This window comes from Schistocerca serialis, chromosome 4 (genome assembly GCF_023864345.2).
Source record: "Schistocerca serialis cubense isolate TAMUIC-IGC-003099 chromosome 4, iqSchSeri2.2, whole genome shotgun sequence".
NCBI classification, from domain to species: domain Eukaryota; kingdom Metazoa; phylum Arthropoda; class Insecta; order Orthoptera; family Acrididae; genus Schistocerca; species Schistocerca serialis.
This window is the reverse complement of record NC_064641.1, coordinates 678,950,370-678,974,278: the sequence shown is the minus strand read 5'-3', so window position 1 is coordinate 678,974,278 and position 23,909 is coordinate 678,950,370. Positions and strand designations below refer to the sequence as shown.

The following is a 23,909-nucleotide window of genomic DNA, read 5'->3' as shown; positions in this document are numbered from 1 at the left end:
TTTATTCGATTATAGATGGTGCACATCAGTGTCCATCATTAGTGGAAGAAGATGAACCATCCGATGTGTATCAGCACTGGCAACGGGACAATGCTTGGGCAGCTTGTATCATTGGAACAGTGCTTGATGAGAAACCTGCTATTCATGTAACAAAGAAGATTCAAAAGAAATTTGAGATACCCTTATGTCAGTATATGAACTTTCTTCATTGCAGTGACTATATACGTTGTTCAATTGTTTCTTTGAAACATCAAAAGATGATGCCACGTCTATAACAAAACACATGTCGCTACTTGCGAACATTTTCCATTACTTGTTCGTGAACTGAACAAAATTAATCCAAATGCAACTTTGCCCTTTCATTGCTCCACCATCGTATTTTCAAAACATTAGGACCCGAATATCAGTTTTACAGGTTGGCCGGGTATCATGTTCCTAAATCTGAGCAGACGACAAAGCTTCTTATTGAGAATTTGCGTTCGATTGAGAATTAGTTTGGCTCAACATACTGCTGTTAAGAAATGCCCATTTGTTCATTGACAATGCAAGTACCATTAAATTATTGAAAAACACAGTGTTCCACAAATGTTCTAAGCACATCAAAGTACAGTGCTATTTTGTGCGGGAACTCAATCAAAACGGGGATATCAGTGTAGAATACGGTCTGAAAATCAACTTGGTGACATGTCTACAAAGCCTTTAAAATCAAACAAATTTAAAGCAATGTGTACCAAGATATGACTTCATAACTAATGTGTTTTGAGTTCTTGTTTTTTATTTAAAAGTTGTTCAGTGCACCACAGTTTGATTTAGGGGGAAGTGTTAAAGTAAATAAATCATAACAGTGTGTTTCCTCTCTACGCCTCTCCTTTCCTATGGTGGTGCTTGGTTTTGTGTTGTGTGTATTTCTTTGCTCCTAAGAGTTTCTTTTCCATTATTTTACTCTACGGATTTTTGTTGTTGCTATAAGTCATCTTTTAGATATTAGAGGAAGAAGATCTCTATTCCTAAAAGTGTTGTGTTCTTGCTATGAAATTATATCCTAAGTTCACCCACAACAGATCATTCCTGTCATGGCCCTGAATATTGACTTTTCCTCCTGGGACACACTGTATAACACAAAATGTTGTGAAACACACATACAATACACAATACACAAGACACAATCTACACAAGTATCTCTATGTAGGTATCTTTTTCTATAGGTATCTCTGATAATACAGCTACTACAGAGTTTCAAAATGTAAGTTCAGCTACCGTGGGAGTTATGTTTGGGTCTGTGTGGTTTCATGTGTGTGATTGTGTGGTCTTTTACTAGACTAAAGGAGCAAGAGCTTGAAAGCTAGTTGAATTGTTTTCTGTTGTGTGTTTCTGTGCACCATACATTATCACAAGTGAGTAGTTGCCTTTCCGTCATTTTATGTAACTTCAACTTATTGTTTCACATATACTCCACCCACTATGGAATCCTTTTTCTATCAGAATTTTTTTTTTTTTTTTTTTTTTTCAGATTTGCAAGGAAATTATTCTGTCTGAGACTAGGGAGGTTTTTAGGTGGTCCTTCCATTTGTTTGATACTGCAATGCCGAGAGAATTTTTTTTAAAAAAACTTTTCTTTTTCTATGTGAAAGAGAGAAGATCCAAGAACTATGCTTGCTGCCAACTCAGTACCATGCAATGAAAAATGACGGGGATAACTTGATTGGAAACTGTCTGTCTACGGTAATTAGGAAAAAGGAAGACGGTAATTTAGAAGTGTGAAAGCATCTGAACACTGGTACAGAGTTGAAAGGTTTTGATGAAGTTGGTCACACAGATTAAGACAAAAACAGTTACAAAATAATAAGTCACAACAAACAATTCCTTAAAAATACAAGCAGTCTCAATTCTTTTTGTGTTGACATAATGTCAGCCATACTAATGTGTGTACATCTTGTACTAATGTTATGTGTATATGCTTTCCAAGGTGACTGGAAACCAAAAGTACCAATGAATAATTGAATTCTTTGTGATTTTCGGAAGGTCATACCAAGAGTCTTTCATTTAGCATTTCCCACTTCAATGGTTCATCAGTTAATAGTGGCAGATAGCAGAGAGAGTATAATCATGACAATATTTTCATTAGTGAGAACATTGTGCTTCATGTTACAGGAAGAGTAGGAAAACCTGTCCCCAGTATGAAACATTGACCCATATCTTGGACAGTTTATGGATTTGTCCAAGTAGAAAATGTACCCTTCAAATGTCATTTTAACTTCAAGAAAGTGAAATGGAAGGTATTCAGAGAAGAATTGGATCTCATAGTTGAAAACATAGAGGCAGACCAAAAAAACTACAAAGAATTTGTCAGACTTGTAAAGAAAATATCAAGGAGGCATATTCCACATGGATGTAGGATCTTAATTTATATCTGATCTTGACTCAGGCTCTCAAGACATCGTGAATGGCTGTCGTAGCAAGTACAATGCAGACCCTTTCTCAGTAGATACGGTTGAAGCAGCCGAACAACTACTCCAAAACATAGCTGAGAAAAGAAGGAAAAGATGGGCTAAATTACTGCCTGATCTGGACATGAAACAGAATGCCTTAAGAGTGTGGAAACTGATAAAAAAATCATAGCATTGATCCTACAGGATCACCATAGAGCACAAACATCAGTCCAAACCAGATGGCTCATCAACTGCTACGGAATGAAAAGACAACAAAGGGGGCGACTAGATTGAATCTCAAGTAAAGCATAGAAGGACAGAGTGAATCTCTAGAAAAACCCATTTTTCACCTGAAGACCTGACAAGCATTGTGAGAACTGAAAGAAAATAAAGCAGCATGCTCTGATAACGTATGAACTGAACAAATAAAACAGTTTGGTCCAAAAACCAATGATTGTTTTATGAGGATGATGAACAGGTGTTTGGAAACATTTCAGACTCCCAGACTGTGGAGGAAAAAGTAATAGCTTTACTAAAGCCTGGCAAAGAGCCAACTGAACCAAAAAAATTCCATCCTGTTTCCATAACCTTCCACCTAAATAATCTATTTGAAAAATAAGCTATTTGAAACAATGATTCTCTCAAGAATACCAACCAAAATCGACACAAAGCTTATCCTTGAACAAGCTGGTTTCAGACAAGGAAAATCATGTTGTAGTTAAATACTAATTCTGACTCAACACATTGAAGACAGTTTTGAAAAATAATTAATGACTGCTGCTGTCTTTGTTGACCTCTTCACTGTGTACAATACAGTAAACAACCAACGACCCCTCACGAAAGTGTGTGAAGTAACTCAGGACATCTGACTGACTTACATGTTAAGAGATATGCTGCAAATCAAAGAGTCTATGTAACCCTCCAAGGAAAAAATAGTAGATTGAGATACCAAAAGAATGGAATATCACAAGGGAGCATTCTTTACCCTATACTGTACAATATTTATGGTACACAAATGACCAGCATACCAGTCGGAAATAAAAAGTTTCGTGTATGCGGGTGACACCACCACCACAGTTCAAGGAAGAACATTTTAAGAGGTTGAAAGAAAACTGACGCAGACTTTTGAAACCTTCAGAACTACTGTGAGGAAAATCAACTGTAATCTAATCCTGGAAAACCTCAGGTATGTGCATTTCACCTGCATTAGAATGTCACAAGACAGCTGGAAATATAATGGGGAGGGATTACATTAAACCATTGCACCAACCCAAAATACATGGGAGTCAGGCTAGACCGTATGCTGTCCTTTAAAAAATGTGGCACTGAGCTTAAGGGAAAAATATGTGCAGGAACCAATATTATACGTAAACTAACAGGATCAAGATGGGGAGAGCAGCCTGAAGCTCTTAGATCATCAGCAATGGACCTCTGTTTTGCAGCTGGAGAATATGCAGCACCAGGATGGGACGTGTCTTGACATTCCAAACAAATAGACACTCGCTTTGAACAAAACTGTAAGGATAGTCACCAGATGTCTGAGGCCTACACCTGCCCACAAAATTTACCCACATATCAGCTGCAAAGTAGCCAGCAAAATAAAGAATAAAAATCAACAAATTGACGCATAATACTTCAAGTATAACCACAAGACAGTTCCAGCTCATCTTCTACTCGACATCTACATACATAGTCTGCAAGCTGCACAGTAGTGGGTATGTTGTACCACTGATTGTCATTTCTCTTCCTGTTCCACTCGGAAATAGAGCGAGGGAAAAATGAGTGTCTAGATGCCTCTGTATGAGCCCTAATTTATCATATCTCCGTGGTCCTTAGATGAAATGTATGTTGGTGACTGTAGGATCATTCTGCAGTCAGCTTCAAATTTTCTCAATAGCACCTTCCCTCCAGGGATTTCCATTTGAGTTCTGAAGCATCTCTGTAATTCTTGCATATTGATCAAATCTACCACCAACAAACCTAGGAGCCCACTTCTGAACTGTGTTGTCTTCCTTCAGTTGAGCTATTAGGGACCCCAAACACTTAAGCAGTACTCATGACTGGTCGCGCTAGTAGTCTATATGCAGTCTCTTTTATAGGTGAACCACACTTTCCTAAGACTATTCCAATAAGCTGAAGTCAGCCATTCGCCTTCCCCATTACAATCCTGATATGCTCATTCCACTTCATAGTGCTTTGCATTGTTACGCCAATATATTTAATCGACTTGACTATCTCAAGTAATACACTACTAATGCTATATTTGAACATTATTTGAGATTGTTGTTTTTTACTCATCTGCAGTAACTTACATTTTCCTACAGTCAGAGCTAGCTGACATTTATCACAACTAGCAATTTTGTCTAGGTCATCTTGTCCCTCCAACAGTCACTCAACAGTGACACCTTACCATATACCATAGCATCATCAACAAACAGCCACAGTTGCTGCTCACAATGTCCATCAGATCATTCATGTACCTTAAGTCAAGGAAGAGTTTTACCCAACAGACAGTGCCTCCTCCTGTCTCCATAAGGCTGACCTGAGACCCTTGGCATACCTTTGTGGTTGGACACTGCTCAATACAAACTGCACCCCAAAGAGGAAATCACACTAGGGCAACACCTACAGTATAGTTGATAGAGGGCACTGAGTAGACTAAGGACAGGAGTCCCAAAATATAAAGTAAACATCATTAAGTGGAGCTGCTCTGAAGATGATCAGTGTGAATGTGGAGAAACACAAGTATTTAAATATTTGCTCATGTACTCCAAGGATGGAGTTTGCTTGCACAGTTGAAGACCTGTTTTCATGCAATGACAAGGCTATTAAAGCTGTAGAGTTTTGTATGAAGATAGTTTAGATGTTCATGCACAGAAATGGAAAGATAAGTAAATTCAACAATTGATTAGGTTTCATCTCTTAATCAGTTGTAAGACACTGGACTCTCATGTTGGAGGACGGTGGTTCCTTGTGTAGCCATCCATATTTAGGTTTTGTGTGGTTTACACAAATTGCTTAATTCGCATGCAAGAGTCACTCAAAAAATAATGTATCCTATTTTTTCCTGCTTAAACAAAGTTGTTAAGTGTAACACTGGAATTTAGTACTATTCTGCAAAGCTTCTTCTCTAATCTTCTGCAGGAGTAACTTCCTGTGTCAGCTGATGCCAGTACTGCAGTCACTTGCAAAATGGCCAACATTAAAGTTTGTATGCATGACGTTCTGAGATGAATTCTAGAATGCAAAATGTGAAACGGCCATTTGAATTCATAAAAGACTGGAAAATGTGAATGGTGATGCAACAGAGGTTATCAGCATTGTTAGACGATGGGTTCATCGCTGTAACAAAGCTGAAGGGCAAGCACCATTGGCTGGCTAAATGCAGAGCAGCAGGTTAGTGACTACATTGACTCCATATAACATTCAATGCCTCATACAGCACTGACCCGGCACCATCCATTGTCCATCTGCTCAAGCTGCTCAGAGAAGCTCAATGTGGCACACACACTGAAGATGAGGAGGGCATGAAGGTGTCATATGTGTAAATGGCTTCAGAAGCAGGACCATGCATTTTACCCCACTTGAATACATGCACTTATTAAAAGATGGACCAAAACTGTGAAACTGGACAGAGATTATACTGAAAAATCATAAATTAGTTTTATGTAAACTGAAGGTGGAGGGAGAAGAAAAGGAAGGAACTAATGATATCAGCTGCATTAGGACTTTACACAACTCAGCAGCAACAAGTGAAAATGTGTGCCAGACCAGGGCTCAAACCTAGCATCTCCTGCTTATGAGGCAGTTGCGATAACTGTTCCACCAGGCAGTTGCGATAACTGTTCCACCACCCGAACACATTGTTTATCACAAATGCACAAACTATCTCAGCACATTGCCCAGCTGACAGTTCCATCTAATGCCCCCCGTCTGCAATCACTGCTCATGTTCTATGTGCTCACTAATTTTAGATTCCCGCTGGAGATCAAATGTAAAAGTGCACCCACACTGAAGGTTGTGGATTTGTTGCCCATCAAGGTGAATCAGTTATATGAATGCTGTCTTGTTCTTTCAGATATATCCAAAAGAACAGACCACACATAATCTACAACTGTGATACATATTACGTAAATTGATCGTGGCAGGGGGAGAAAGAAAAGGAAAGGGGAGGAACTAATGGTAGTAGCTGCTTCAGGACCTTATGCAGAATAAGCGACAATGAGTGAAAATGTGTGGTGGACCAGGACTTGAATCTGGGATCTCCTGCATGATAGGTAGTTGCATTAACCAATGTGCCACCCAGACAATGTTTATTGCAAATGCACGGACTATCTCAGCACAGTCCCCAGCTGAGCCACACTCCCACCTAGCGCCACCTATCCGCAGTCTCCGTCGATGTCCTCCAGGCTGATATATTTTAGATTCCCACTGGAGGTCAAACATAAGTGTGCCTCTGCACTGAAGATTGTGGAAATCAGGTAAATTAGTTATTTGAATGTGTGGTGTCTGTTCTTTTGGACGTGTCTGAAAATACAGTCACCATCCATTCATATCATAAATTAACCATCAATGTTGTGGTTTTCAACCTGTGTAACTGCATGTAGAATTCTTGACAAATTAAAAAGGAGTGTTCAAATGAAAAGATACGAAATGTGAACAACCGAACTGCTTGAATTTTGCATATGCCACTTTGGGATAATGTACTGAGACACCTAGGCAATGAAAACGTGTTGACATTTCCCCCTAAAAAATTCAAATTTGTGCCCTCAGCAGGCAAGGCACTACTCACTGTCTTTTTTTAATGTCCAATGTCTGATACTCATTGAATTCCTCCATGGCATTTACTCCATAACCTAAGCAAGTCCCATCAAGAGCAGACAGCCTGGGCTGCTCACAGAGGGAGGAAGTCTGTTCCACAGTAATGTGCATCCAAATGTCTCCAAGGTCACACAAAGTGTAATAGTGAACTTCAAGTGGGAGCAACTTGAGCATCTGCCGTACAACCTGGACATGTTGCCCTGTGTCTTTCATGTGTGAGGTCTGCTCAAAAAAAAAAAAAAAATCGCTAAGGGAAGTGCTTCAACTTAAATGACAAATTGAAGGACACAGTGGAGGACTGGCTCCGATCACAGACACAGGAAGTCTGGGAACAGGGAATCCTTAGTCTCATGAAACAGTGGGATATTTGTGCTGAGGCCTCTAGTGATTACTTTTGAATAAAGCTTTCAGTTATGTCCACTGTGCTTTTTCTTTTGAGCACCCCTCATAGGAAGCATTACTATCTGACCGACCCTTGTAGCTGAGTGATTCCCTTGGAAAGGACACTTGCAAGTGTGATCCATTTGGTTCCCACTCTGAGCTTGTGCTCAGTCTAAATACCTCATCAACCATCTTTGTCACGTCATATGTGAAATCAGTCTAAAGATTGTTTGATTTAGGGCCTACTGAATGACTTGCTGATACAAGCAACAACTTACACACATGAATGGACAGTTCTGTTTGCTGTGTGTATGAATAGTTATTAAAAATTAACCTGGCTATATTATTGCATGCCTTTCCACAATGAGAAACACTGAAAAATGGTCCCCTGTATTTGTTGAACAAAATATGATTTTTTTAAAAGGAAAAAATGTAAGAGCCACATACATCTGCTTTTTCGTAAATACATTAACCTCAGATCAAACAGTATTGCTATTTATAAACTTATGTATGTATGAAGGTCACTTTAAACATGTTTTGAAAAAGTAATGCCAATTCCCACTTGCTTGATAACTCAAACTTCTTATCTTTCCAAACTACTTTTCTTTCAGTTGTTATGTGTTGCTGGAGACTCAGTGTCCCAATAGATGCTTTCTGTCACTACAGTGAAATGACTAACTCTACATTGAAGGTAGATACAGAAATGTGTGTGTATTTTCAATTCCTCAAGAAATCTTGAGAACTGGATACTCTATTAACAGATGTGCTGTCATGAGACAACAATGTTCTTTATATGGCTGCTATTGACTGTTTCTCCTACAGTGTCTTGAAAGAAAAGTGTAGTTCTTCTTACCTATCTTTGATTACTACGCTAACTTCATTAAATGTGACAAAGTTTGCTTTTTACTGTGAAGAAACATAATTCATTCTCATATATCTTGTCCTCTTTATGGTGTTGTTAGATAAGATCAGTTGATATGGTTCATAATTTATCTCAGGGTAATTTGCTGGAAAAATATTTTGTCATCAGTTACAATGTCAATGTCAATGCTGAAGAATCTGCCAGTAAAACCCCAAATGTCAAGCGTTCTGTTCAAAGGTGAGATGTATTATAACCAGCAAAAGAAAAATTTGTAACATGAATTCTCTTCTGTAAAATCAGAGAAATAGCTTTGACACAGTTTCTGGTCCAGCCCCAGGATGGTGAATGTGCTAATTACTAGAACACACAAGTGAACAAGCATGTGTGTGCATATGCTGTTTGGTTCAATTTTTTAAAGATCTTATAACACACAGTTTCAAACATTTCCAATATAAATTAGGATTGGCTGCTACTCACCATGTAGAGGAGGCATCGAACAGTAGACAAGCAAATTTAAAAGTTGACTACTGGATCAAATTCTTGTCATGTCTTCACCCAGATCAAACTGTCAGCTGCATACAACATTTCCACAGTCCACCTGGCTGCCATCATCAAGTAAGAAAAGATAAGCTGCTCTCACCAATAACTGATTCAGACTATGAATGACGGAACCTTTATATACAGCAAAAATACGAAATTGTATGCACCAAGGTAATGCGCAAATGCTCAATCGTTGCTGCTGCCCCCTGGCACAAGAAGAGTTGGAGCACCTCTAGTGGTGGATACTGGTGAAAAACAATATATCGTTAAAATTATTATTCAAGCAGTTGTTTCTTTATATCTGATAAAACAGGATTACAAGTTTTACTAGTGGGTATCCATTATCACGGTTAATGATATTACCTGTTAGTCTGATTCCAACAGATTCTCTTAAAACACAATCGTGTATGTTGAAATGGTGGATTACAACTGGTAGCATGTGGATACCTATCAGTATGTGTCGGTTTCATATAAACTCTGTGTTTGCAACTACTCGTGTCTCATTGTATAGCACCCTATGTCCCTCTGTAAGACAGTGCTCAGCCACCACAGATTTGTCAGTTTGTAATAATCACGTATGGCGATGATGATCGACACACCTGTCATTGAACTAGTTTGGCCAGTGTATATTTTCTGCACTCACATGGTATTCTGTAAATGCCAGACTCCCTCAAACCTAAATCATTCTTGTAAGAGCCAAGAAGTTCTGTACCCATAGCTGGCAGACACAATACACATCTGATTTCCTGCTGTTTCAAACTCTTGCCTAGCATATGGAAGTTCCCAGCATATGTTAGGAAAGCCACAGAACTAAAAGTGTCTTCGGCTGGTTTAGGTAATGGTCCAAACTCACTTGTCGAATCTGTCTGTCTGTATAGCTGTTATGATTAAGCACGTCTGTAAGATGCAGCTCCTGTGGTAAGTTTTCAGCATCCAAGATAGCAAATGCTCTCTTGACCAAGGCCCGTAGGATTCCTGTATGTCGAAATGGTGGATTGCAACTGGTAGCATGCAGATACCTATCAGTATGTGTCGGTTTCATATAAACTCTGTGTCCAAGACTTCCATCATCTTTTTTATAAATCAGTTCATCCAAAAAAGGGTAACTTCCCTCCTTTTCAGTCTCCATTGTGAATCTGATGCTAGGATGAAGACAATTAAAATGGGCCAATAGCTGGTTCAAAGAATCTATTTCACGTGGCCGAACAGGAAACATATTGTCAACAAACGTAAAGAAACAAGTAGGCTTCAAAAAAGATGTTTTCAGACCCATATTCTCAAAGTCCTCCATAAAAAGATTAGTGAGTATAAAGGATAAACTCCCCATAGCCATATCGTCAGTCTATTCAAAATATTTGTCATTGAATAAAAATTAGGTGGCTGTCAGCACATGATGGCAGACTTTTGTCATTTCCACATCTAGTTTTTCATTAATTAAAATCAATGACTCTTCAAGAGGTACCCAAATTAAAAAAGGAAAGAGACACTACATCAGAATTGACAAATAAATCGGAGGGACCAAGATTAAGCAGCCTTAAACCCCAAATGAAATCCATGGAATTGGAAATAGGTGTCCTCATTTTACCCACATGAGGGCTGAGGACCGATGCTAAGTGTTTGGCCACGTTGTAAGTCGCTGTACCCAAATTAATAACAGTCAGGTGTAATAGGACCTCACCTTTATGGACTTTTGGCAGTCCGTATAATGCGGGTGGAACAGCTGTACCAGGACAAAGTTTTTTTTTTTTTAATAATGTATTCAGTTCATGAGCTCTTCTTCAGAAGTAAAGTCATCATCCCTCTTATGCGATCCTTGTGTGATCCTTATGTAATTTATGGTACGATGGATCCTTAAGTAAATCGTACATCTTATTCACATAATTGTCCTGGAGATTAGAATGGTAGTATTACCTTTGTGTGCTGGTAAAATTAATAATTAAGAGTCCTCTCTAATAGACTAAATAGCTGCCCGTAAAGCTGAGGAAATGTTACTCTGTGGAGGCTGAGCCTGACACAAGAGGTGAGAAATGTTTTGTCTTATCTCTTTCGTCCATTCTTCCAGAAGATATGACACTGCTTGCTCAATGAAAGAAATGAATTCCATGGTGGAAATACTGCTAGGTCTGGGTGCAGAATTTAAACCTTTTCCCAATACTGGAACTGTGATATTATACAGTTCTTTACTTATCAGATTTATCACAGTCCATCGACAAGTATCATTTCCCAGTATCAATTTTAGTAATACTGAAACCGTGACATGATCCAGTTCTTTGCTTGTTATATTTATCACAGTCTGTTGACAAGTATTGTCTCCCGATATCAATTTTAGTAATTTGGGTGCACCAACTTACAACTTTGCAAAATATTTAGCATCGGTCCTCAGCCCCCTCATGTGGGTAAATGTGAACACCATATTTCCAATTCCATGGATTTTATTCAGTATTTAAAGTCTCGTCATCTTGATTCCTCTGATTTACTTGTTAGTTTTGATGTGGTGTCTCTTTCTTGTCAGGTCCCTCTTGAAGAGTCATTGATTTTAATTAATGAGAAACTAGATGTGGAAATGATGATGCTTTGCTGTCATATACTGATGTCCACCTATTTTTTATTCAATGATAAATATTCTGAACAGATTGACGGCGTGGGTATGGGGAGTTCTTTATCCCCATAGTCACTAATATTTTTATGGAGGACTTTGAGGATGTGGCCCTGAAAACTTCTTTTCTGAAGGCTGCTTGTTTTTTGAGGTATGTTGACAATATGTTTCTTGTCTGGCCACATGGAATAGATTGTACTAATTTATAAAAAAAATGATAACTTTTGGACGCAGAGTTAATTGGAAACCAACACATACTGATAGGTATCTACATGCTACCAGCTGTCATCCACCATTTCAACGTACAGGAGTCCTTCAGGCCTTGGTCAAAAGAGCATATGCATCTCGGATGCTGAGAATTTACCACAAGAGCTGCAACATTTTAAGGGCGTGTTTTATCATAACAGCTATGCGGTCAGACAGATTTGAGCTGAAGGCACTTTTAGTTCTGTGGCTTTCCTTCAACATTCTGGGAGCATGTCTGCCAAGATAGGCAGGGTTTGAAGCAACATGAAATCACACGTGTATTCCATCTGCCAGCTAAGAGTAGAGCACTTCTTGGCTCTGTTATGGATGATTCGGGTTTGAGGAAGCTTGGCATTTACAAAATACCATGTGTGAGTGGTAAAATATACAATGACCAAACTATTAGTACCGTCAATGACAGATGTGTTGCATCATCACCATAAGCTATTATTACAACCTGACAAATCTGCAGTGACTGAGCACTGTCTTACAGATGGACATAGGATGCTATACAATGAGACACAAGTGGTAGCAAACACTGCATGTTACTAGGATTGTGTTTTAAAAGAATATGTTGGAATCATTAACAGATAATATCATTATCCATAACAATGGATACCTGTTAAGTAAAACTTGGAATCCTGTGTTATTAGATACGGAGAAACAACTGCATTTGAATCAGCCAGCTATGAGTAATGATTTTTAACGATTCTTAACAATATTCACCACTGGAGGCACTGCAACTCTTCGTGCACGAAGGGGCAGCAGCAACAATTGAGCGTTTGTGCATTGCCTTACAGGTGGACCATGGAAATGTTGTGTGCAGATGACAGTTCGATCCAGCTGAAGACCCAACAAGAATTTGATCTGTTAATATGCTGTGGGAAAGTCTACATTCACTACTGGGTGTGTGTGCGCGCGCGCACGCACGCACGCACGCACGCGCGCACACACACACACACACACACACACACACACACACACACACACACACACACACACACACACACACACACACACACACACACACACTACTGTCTCAAGTACTGAAGCCTCAGCCATTGTTTGACACTGTTTCAAGTACTGAAGCCTCAGCCATTGTTTGACACTGTTTCTGAACACTGACTGATAACAATGTGTAAATTTACAGCAAATGACCTGCATATTTATCACTCACTATTGAAATAGAGAGAGGTTCTTCATGTTTTACCAATAATGGACAGCCGGCCACGGTGGTCTGGCGGTTCTAGGCGCGCAGTCCGGAACCGCGCGACTGCTACGGTCGCAGGTTCAAATCCTGCCTCGGGCATGGATATGTGTGATGTCCTTAGGTTAGTTAGGTTTAAGTAGTTCAAAGTTCTAGGGGACTGATGACCTCAGATGTTAAGTCCCATAGTGCTCAGAGCCATTTGAACCATTTTGAATAATGGACAAGTGACTAGCACTTTCATAATGAAAAACGAAACATTTGGATATTGAATGATGTGTGTTTCACAAAGCTAATTCCAGGAATATAATTAAACTTTGCTAGTTCAGTATTAGATTGTATTTTTCTTTGACAGGAAACTACCAACTCCAATAATCATAATTTGAAATTATTCCTATTCCTTAGTTAGTATTTTGGAAAGCATTATTTAGCAGTGCCTTGTCATAAATGTGAGCTGTCAACTGTATGTGAATATGTATTGCTTCCTCAATTGTCTCCCTCATTGCTATCATTGTTCTGATCTGTTCTGTTCTCCCCATAGATGAAATTCTGTGCAGTGTTTTCCAGATGTTAGATTCTCACTAATTTACTATTCTTTTCTTGTCATAGAATATTTTCCAAGAGGCAAGCCTTCAGATTTAGGAGAATTGTTGGAAGTTGCTACACGGTATGTTGTCAAGGCGTGGGTGAAGGGAATTCACCCGCCCATATCAGGTTTGTATTTGCACAAGGATCAACAAAAATATTACAGATAACATGCAGTTATTGTGTACAAATTTTGTATTGCCGGTCAGTTTCCACAGAAGTATAAAGTTGCACTTTGATGTTGACCATTACAGTGCTAGATTGCTGCACAGATGTGAAATATTTTTCATATTTTTCATTTGATACACATTGTGATATAAAGAAGATACTAAAAAATCAGTAACATATCTATGTGCAGTGTGCACATCATCATCCAGTACTGGTATCTTTTATCAGCTGCACACCTGAAGAAATCATTTGGTTTGTAGTTTTAAAAAGTTACCTTCATGTCATGTTCATTATTGGAGGAGGGAGGGGGTTATCAGTTTGAGTAGATTAGTGCTAGTCATAATTTGTTGTTGTTATACTTTACAGAAATAGACAGAAGTGGTTGCTTCTAACTGTTAATGTGTAACATGACATTTTATACATCCTTGAAGTCTCTCCTTCATATAAACAAGATATCCACAAAGCTGCCAGATTGTCATTACACACATCTTAAGACTGCATAAGAAGAAAGCCTGTCTCTTGGTTGAGAGATGGACAGACTGGTGATACTGTGGAGGTTGAAAAACAGTGTTTCCTAAGGAGAACCTTACGACCTGTATTCTGTATCCCATCAGCCATTCTGCATTTCCTCAAAAGTGTTGGAATCAGGAAGGTGGTTTTTAGCCAATGATGGGACTGTTCACATGACAGATGAATGAACAACAAAGTGTTAACAAAGACTACAAAGAGATGTCCTGAGTGATGACACTCAATTTGTATGGTATTACATCATTCAGGAGCAAAAAATCCATGAGATCAAAGTCACAAGGTGAAAGCCCTATTTTTCAAGTTACGTTGTTCACAAACTGTCAAGCATTGTTCAGAAACTACCAAGCTTTTTAATGTCATTTGCTTCTGTAGCCAGAACATCATTTCAAAAAAGGATTTTTCAGTTCAGACTTTATCAGCTGCAGCTGCCACAAACACCTGAATATGCAAACGCACTTGCAGTGGTGGGGAGTTGCCATAAAGGCAATTTTCACCACTACCCAACAAGTAAACCTCAAAGACAAACTTACCCTCAGCACTGTAAATTCATCCCTAACTAAATGAAGCCCAAAGTAGCCATGGAGGGCAACAAATGAAGTGTAAAGTGAATTTTATAGTACAATTCTATCAAGCTGACAAAGTCCTAAGAAGTTGTAACCTTATGTTAAATCGGTAAAGCCATCAGGCCAGACACTCTGTGACTAATTGTATTGAAAAGGAGGATAACTGAGAAAAGGCCAAAATATTAGATTATCTTTGCAAAATTGTTTCACTGGTGAAGATTGAACTGAGATTCCTCCTTTAAATCATTACACAAATGTCAAAATGAGAGATACTGAAATAAGTGACCACATGATTGAAAATCACTTAATAAAGGTAAGGTGATCTAACATTCAAACAACTTAAAGTGTGAGTGTTAATCTGGTTTGTATCAGTTTATTTCCCCCAAACCACCTTTCCACATCTTTACGAGGTGGCTTACTTGGAACTTGCAGCCACTCTTCTTTCCTGGCTAGCTGCCTGCTGGAAACTCTCTAGATTTCTCCCCCGTCAAAGAACGCTAGGTACAGGAATATTTAGACTCAGTCTACTTATGAAATAGGTAGACATACAAACTTTACTTTTCGTCCATTAACGATGTATTTGATCTCCACACTCAATAAAACTCTCACTTTCCACATAAATATGTAACTTCCTGAAAGTCTCTCGTACGGCCAAATTGAGTTACAGTTAAAAGAAAGTTGGCTTAGAGACCATAACTTTTCTTAATATGAATCAGAAAATGAGTCTTGCCTATAGCAAGCTTATGTCAAGAGTTCTTTTTCAACTGTCTTTGTTTTAATAAAAAAAGTCAATGACCCAATAAGCACAGAGCTGCATATAAACTCCATGGTTCTTCCTTACACACACACACACACACACACACACACACACACACTAAAACATCTATGGATTGCCCGACAGGTGTTTGTTGGTGCCGTTCGTCCACCACGTCTACTTTCTTTCCACAACTGATTTTAAACCTGCACACACAAACATGTGACACGCAGTAGGTAGGATTGTACCATCCCACACTCATATCCAGAATATCATGTGTTCGAGATGGTAGAAGGCTAAGTGGTTCTAGAATTTACACAGAAATTCTCTAATCACTACAGTGACTGGAGCTGATGGGATACCCGTACAGTTCTACATAGCGAATGCAAAAGAGAACTTGCATCTCTTCTAACAGCTGTTTACTGTAGGTTATTGCAGGAACAAAGGTTGCAATTGATGCGAAAAATGTGCAGGTTGGTACAATTTTCAAAACTATAGGACTTTATTGCTGACATCTATTGTAGATTTTTGAAAATGTTTTATGCTGATGCATTACGACCTTTCTGGACATCAAAAGTTTGTACAGTAGGAATCACCATGGATTCCTCTAACAATGATTGTGTGAAACCAGTTCGCTCTGTCCATCCACAAGACCCAGAAGATGGCCGATATTGGTGGTCAGGTTGATGCCATGTTCCTCGTCTTCTGGAAAGCATTTGAAACGGTTACACAGTTTTGCCTAAAGAATGAAATATGAGTGCATAGAACTTCAGACCAGCTTTGTGACTGGATTGCAGAGTTCCTAGCAATGGGACCACAGTATGTCAAGTCCAATGGAGAGAAATCTTTCAACATAAAAACAAGTTTGGGTGTACCCCAATTGAGTGTTTTAAGGTCAATGCTGTTCACAATATAAATAAATGCCAGACTGACAGATAGAATAAAACTTTATTCAAACTGATGCAGTTTGAAAACAGAGAGGATTTTATTCAGGCATACTGCTGCAAAAGATCCCAAGGACCTGTTGGATAATGCCAGAAGCTCCAGAAGACTGTACATAGGTGTTGCTGTTGTATATAGAGAAGTCATAACACTATGCAAAAGGACCTGCAGCGTATTGGCACTTGGTGCAGGGACTGGCAATTAACCCTCAGTATACTCAAATGTAATATATTTTACAGAACTAGGTGGAAATCCCGTTATTGTATGATAATAGAATTACTGAACAGTTGCTGGAAGAGATAAAATTGATTAAATGTTTTGGAGTATGCATGTGGAGCAATTTAAAGTGAAATGGCCACATAAAAATAGTCATAGGAAAGGCAGATGCCAGACAGAAGTGTCCTTAGGAAGTGTAGGCTATGGAAGAATCCTCAGAAAGTGTAGGTTGTTCATGAAGGAGCAGCATACAAAACCTTCTTTTGACTGATATTTGAGTATCTCTTATAAGTGTGGGATCCATTACAGATAAAACTGATAAATGAAATAGAAAAGGTCCAAAAAAGTGCAGTGCATTTCTTCACAGGTTTGCGTAATAAGTCCAGTGGCATTCCTTCCCTCTATCAACAGCAGCCTACAAACAGTTGCTTTTACAGTGTGTATGCAGATAGAATTACTGTGTGTCACATTTCTCTGCCACCTCATTATCTAGTTGGCCAAGAGACTCTTGCTAGCTTTATGCATAACTCTCCTGTCCTCTTTTTGCCAAGCCATTAATTTTTCTATGATGCATTCCTACCACCTATATCAGTCTTTAGTTGCGGGGAGCCACTTGTTAGCAGTGTGTGCACTTCAGCACTATCACACAGTTGTTCTCTGCCATCAGTCTGTCCTTATACTCTTCAGCACTTACGGACTGCTCAGCAGGAATTGGATGATGATTTACACTACAGTGACAACTTTCCAATCTTGATATGTCCACCAAACATAGTGCTACACAAGAGAAAGCTGGACAAAATGGGTACTCAGCAGGACAAACTGGGCATTTTACAGCCAGCTAGGGTTGTTATCAGTATATTTTATTTTAATAGACTGCATTTTATATCTTGAGGCGAGGGCAACAGTAAATTTAAGTGGGAATCTGCACTATACAGGGTGAGTCAGGAGGAAATGTACATGCTTTGGAGGGGGGAGGGGGGGGGGGGTGATACTACTGATGATTCTGAACAAAAAACTCCTAAGAAACATATGCCATTTTCTTAACCATTTCCGGGTAAACCAATGAAAACAACTAGGAACGGGAAACGTGTAGTGTCATCCTTATTAACGGTGTCAATACACCATTCACTTGCACATGGTGCAGTTGTTTCCCTCAAATCTCAGTCCAACAGTGCACAGCACTACAGTGATGTTACATGAACAACAAATACAGTTTTGTGTAGTGAAAACGCCACAGATCTTCACACCTGCAGAGTATGCTGACACAGTATTTGTCTATGGTTTGTCCAATGGGAATGCCAGAGCTGCTGTGCAAGAATACCAATAACGATTTCCAAATCACAGAGTGCCAGATAGCAGGGTGTTTCATGGATTGTATGAGTGTGACACCCTTCCCAGTGTAAATATTGTCTCCGAGTGTCCCATACAACAAACTCTTAATGAAGTTGACTCCATTCTTCAAGTAGTGGAACTCAGCCCTACTTCTAGCTCTAGAAGAATTGCTGCGCACCTTGGTATTCCACAAACTTGAGTGATATGCACAGTACACGAGCACGGTCTTTATCCCTTTCATCGGCAGTGTGTACAACATCTGCATGAAGGAGATGCTGTCGTCCGGCAACAATTCTGTCGGTGGATCATTGCCAGTGAGCGATAATTCCATGTATTGTGTTCATTGATGAGTCAACATTTACCTGCAACAGAATCAACAACACACGCAACTCTAATGTATGGGAAAATGAAAATATGCACACTACTGTGGAGACGAATTTTCAACAACGTTTCTCAGTCAACGTGTGGTGCGGTATTATTGATGACCAACTCATCGGTCCAGTTGTTTTAGATAACCGTGTTACTGGGACATGGTATCTTGAGTTTCTTCGAAATGTGTTAGCAGACTGTGTGGAGGATATCCCTTTGGCAACATGAGCTCGTATGTACTTTAGCATGCTGGAATTCCTACACATTCTGTACAGCCAGTGACATGGTATATCAACACAAGGTATCCTGATCGTTGGATCGGCCGCCATGGAGTCATTGCTTGACCACCAAGGTCACCCAATATTACCCCATTGGATTACTGTTTGTGGGGGTGGCTGAAGAGCAACATCTACAAGTGCAGAGTGGACACGAGAGGAACTTTTCGCACATATTTTACATACTTGTGCCCAAGTGAAGGAATGCAAAACTGAGCTCTGATTGGTGACACAACACCTGTCTACAAGAGCAGCAATATGCATTGAAGTTGACGGTGGACTGTTTGAATATCATCTGTGAGGAAACGTACACAATTAAACAAACCATAACATGACAGTATCTTAATTTACCATCACCTGCACCTTTCTCGTTCGTAGCTGTTTTCATTGGTGTACCTGGAGGCGGTTAAGAAAAGGGTATATGTTTATTAGAAGTTTTTTGTTCAGGATCGCCAGTAGTATCACCTATCATACCATGTACCTTTCCTCCTGATTCACTCTGTATATTAACTATTTTTAAAATGTTGTGACTTGTTCAGACTACGGCCGAAACACTTGGATTGGAGGTTTTAATGTACTGCAAAGTGGTGCTCTCTCTTGCTCTCCCCCCCCCCCCCTCCCTCCCCCCCCTCCCTCCGAGTGTGTGTGTGTGTGTGTGTGTGTGTGTGTGTGTGTGTGTGTGTGTGTGTGTGTTCTTTTGAAAGAGAGAGGGGGGGGGGGGGGAGATGATAGCAATATTATTATTATTTTTTTTTTTTAATTTTCATTCATGTCAAAACTTTTATGGTTTTCTTTTAACCACATTAATCTCTTGAGACATTTTAGTACAGGAACTGAAGTCCATGATGTCGTATGCTAAGGTATATTATTCATTACTTTCATCATAACTGTGAATTTGTAGTGCATGATGTCGTATGCTCAAATATACCATTAGCTTCATCATAACTATGCATTTGTTTTATTAGTCGTACTGTTTCATTCTGACCACAGTTTCAACTAAGAGACAGTTTTAAGGAGACAGTAATACTTCTGGGTCGTATATTACGTGAAAAACTTTGATCACTTACCCTGCTTGGAGGATAAGAAATTAAGTTGCTTCAAACCCATGAATATTTCAAAGTGTCTGAAACAGGAAAACTGGAGGACAGACAGAACATGTCTGTTCCATATTGTAAGAGCTTTGTTCATTTTCTTAGATGGTAGCTGCATTGTCTGTGGATCTGCACGATCATCTTACCTTAAAATACTTGACTTGTTCCACCAAGAGAACATTTCTTTAGCTACTAGAACCTGTATATCAGCCCTTTAACCAGCTGAGTTGCCGAAGCAGCAATTGTTCTTAGTGCAGAGACAGCAGCAAGTTTTGAGCACACCCTGATATCACTTACCTTCACTACCATCACCAGTAACCATGTGGAGAGCATGAGCCATGCGACCATTCAGAGAGTGACTAAAGCAGCAGCTGACAAAACTGAGGTTCGCAGACATGAATGTTCTGTTACAAGACTGGAAGAAATTTCCAATCTGTTGCACAGACTACATTTTTAAGAGAAATTGCTTTGATAGTTTAAGAAGATACCTTAATTATAAGGTAGTCATTACTGATGGATCCAAAGAGAGGAATAATGTTGGTTGCGCCTTTGTTGTTTCTCTGTCTGTAGTCCCAGCATCAGAATATGCCTGGTGAGTTACTATAGTGTTTGATGGTAAACTTGATCACTGGTGCACATCAGATGCAGTCAGAGGTAAAAATTCTTTGTGTACTCCGAACATTGTGCAGACCAGTTAGCAACTGGACCAAACTGACAAGTCAGTCCAACACACTCAGAACATCAACAGTGTAGGAAAAAGATTGCTACTTACCGTAATGAAGACACATTAAGTTGCATACAGGCACAGTTAAAAGACACACACACACACACCATTCATACACACAAACAAGCACACCTCATGCACAGCTGCATGGGGTAGCCGCGCAGTCTGAGGTGCCTTGCCACAGTTTGCGCAGCTTCCCCCCCATCAGAGGTTCAAGCACTCCCTTGGTTGTTTTCCTTAGTGTAAGTTAGTTTCAGTTAGATTAAGTAGTGTGTAAGCCTAGGGAACAGATGACCTCAACAGTTTGGTCCCATAGGAACTTAATACAAATTTCCAAATTTTACCTCATGCACACATGACCTCCAACTCCAGAATCTCAGACTGGAATGCAACTGTCACATGAGATGCAAGCAGCAATCTAGAGGAGGCAGGAAAGGGGAAGGAATAGTAGTGTGTGGGTGAGCAGAGAGATGAATGATGTCTGGTGGAGTGTACAGGGACTAGAATGCCAACAGGTGCAGCATCAGGAGCTTGTGGGGCAGGGTCGTGGAGAAAGAAGAAGCAAGAGAGGGGAGAAACAGGGAAAGCCAGGCGATTGCGTTGGCAGAGGGTGGCAAGTAAACAGGGTGTGAGATGAGAATGGAGAGGAGATGATAGGACATAGGGAGGGAGCGGACAGGAGAGAAGGTGTTGAGGTTGTGAAGGAACGAAGATATGGTGTCTTAGCTCCGAGTCCAGATCATGAAGATATCTTCAATAAACCTGAACCAGACTAGGGCTTTGGTGATTTGGGAGACTAGGAAGGTCTCCTCTAGGTGACCCGTAAAGAGGTTGGCATAGGAAGGTGACATACAGTTTCCCTTCAAAGGAGCAGTAGCTTGTAGGTTACGATAAAGTTAGTAAGGTGTATGAGGACTGAGGTAGTGAGTTTGGAGTCTGAAGCATGTTGGGAAAGATAGTGTTCAATAGTGATAAGACAATGGGTATTAGGGATGTTGGTGTATAGGAATGTGGTGTCAAAAGTGACAAGTAGTGATCCAGGAGGTAAAGAGGTGGGGTTGTTGAAAAGCCAGTGATGGACATGGTTGGTGTCTTTGATATTGGAGACTAGATTACGGTTAATTGGTTGGGGGGGGGGGGGGGCAAAATTCTTTCAGTGAGGTAACAATAACCAGCCAAAATGGGGTGCCCAGGATTGTTGGATTTGTGGATTTTGGGGAGCATGTAGAAGATGGGTGTGCAGGGTGTCATGGGGCTTTAAGCAGGGATTGGAGGTTTTTGTTGGACTTCTGGGATAGGATCACTCTGGTAGAGTTTATGGATGGAGGAATCAGATAACTATTGGAGGCATTCTGCCAGGTAATCACTGCAATTCATAACAGTGGTGGAACCTTTGTCTGCAGGTAGAATAATTAGGTCAGGATCTGTTTTAAGGTTTTGTTTGGCTGGTCTTTCATCTACTGAAAGGTTTACGTTCTGAGGAAGGGACCTGGAGAAGGATGAAGCTAAGTTGGAGGTAAGGAATTCCAGGAAGGGTGGGTGGTTATGTGGGACAGGAGTAGGACCATGGTTGGATGGTGATATGAACTGGAAGAGGCAGGGTTCAGTGTTGGAATTAGGGTGGCTTTGGTGGGAGGGATGGTAGCAAAGAAGGCATCGGTTGAAGGAGAGTAGCTCTTTTACAAGTCCAGCATGGTTAAATTTGGGTGTAGGACTAAAGGTGAGGCCTTTGGAGAGGGTTTTGGTGAGAAGGTTAACAGCAGTGTTACGGGAATGTTTTGGCTCTGGATTTGGTGCAGAGTCAGTAGGGAGTTTGGGGGTGTGTGGCAAGTTGAAAAGGTCAGCTAGGCATGGCTTAGCTGCTATGGGGGTGGAAGAGTAGGAACACTGTGGGTTTGGTGGGGGCTGCATAGTCTTGCCCCAAGGTGGCAGTAGGATGTCAGCAGGTTGGATAAAATACGGTGGTGGTGTCTGGAATGCTCCTCCAGGTGTTGGAGAGCAAAGAGCAAAGGATTCAGTTTCAGATATGTGGTGTATGGAGTAGGGATTGCAGAGTAGTAATATCTTGCTGAGGGAGCAGAGGTGGTTCTGGGATGCCTGTGCCATGGATATGTTTTTGCAATACCAGGTTTGTGATGGCTAGGGATTGGCGGAATCAGAAAAGGTGTAGGTCATTGTGAAAAGAGAGGTGGGATCCAAAGAAAGGAATCTTTACAGTTGTTAGGCTGTTTGGGGGGATTCCATGGTTTTGGCAGCATTTGAGAATCAGGATGTGGGACTGGGTTTTAGCAAGGGAACTGGTGCAAAAAGATGGACCAAGAGCGCATTGTGGCAGTAATGGTGTAAAGGAAATGGGAATGACATAGAAATGGGCAAAATAGGTGTTGATGGTTGTGAGAGGAGCTGGATAAGCAAAAAGATGCATAAAGGTGCGTAAAAAAAGATGTAAAGACACACAAAAACATGCACAGACATGTAAAAATGTGTAAAACCATTTAAAAATACACACAACTATGTTAAAAACTTATAGAAATGTGGGAGAAAAGAAAGGATGAGTTATTGGGGGTGTGTGTGTGTGTGTGTGTGTGTGTGTGTGTGTGTGTGTGTGTGTGTGTGTGTTTTGCAGTAAGTGAAGAGAGATGGAGGGGGATGGGTTAGCTCAAGGATCAACAGTCCATGTGGCACGGGCAGATGTGGTAAAACAAAATGCTACAGTCTGTCAGGATGGGATCAGTAGTTATAAATATAACTACAACTATCGGAGGAAACAATCTGGGGCATCAGATGCTTTAACAATCAGCATAGTCATGAAGTCTGTGTTTTGTGCGGACAATCGTTGATACAGTGTGGCTCAGAAGTGATGTAGTTTGGAAGGCAGTCAATAAAAACAGGAAAGAAGTGAAAGAATGGACACTGAGAAAAGTAATGCTGTAGAGAAGAATAACAAAGGAAAAGATCACAGTGTTGTAGGATGGAAGAAAGGTTGGCAAAATCAAACAATGGAAACTCCTGCTAGAATAACAACAGATTGCTTCTTACCATAAAGAAGACATGTTAAGTTGCAGACAGGCTCAATTTAAAGACACTCACATATAGCTTTCAGCCACAGCCTTCATCAGTAAAAGAGAGACAAATGCCATTCGACCACTGACTCCAGCATCTCGTGTCAGAATGCAACTATCATGCGGGATGCAAGCAGCAACCTGGAGGTGGCGGGGAAGGAGAAAGGATAGTAGTGTACGGGTGGGGATAGAGACGAACACTGTCTGGTGGAGTGTGC

General features: G+C 40.1%; 1 protein-coding gene across 3 annotated transcripts in view; it reads left to right on the top strand.

The window, feature by feature from the left end:
• The window catches only part of LOC126473164 (uncharacterized), a 125,721-nt gene that overhangs the window by 77,533 nt on the left and 24,279 nt on the right, over positions 1-23,909 (top strand). For 2 of the 3 annotated variants that reach the window (XM_050100037.1, XM_050100036.1), the window contains exon 5: positions 13,692-13,796. The exons of the other annotated variant lie outside the window; for it this stretch is intronic. In XM_050100037.1, coding sequence (XP_049955994.1) covers positions 13,692-13,796 — 105 coding nt within the window. The remainder of the gene's footprint in view (positions 1-13,691; positions 13,797-23,909) is intronic. 3 annotated transcript variants of the gene reach the window in all.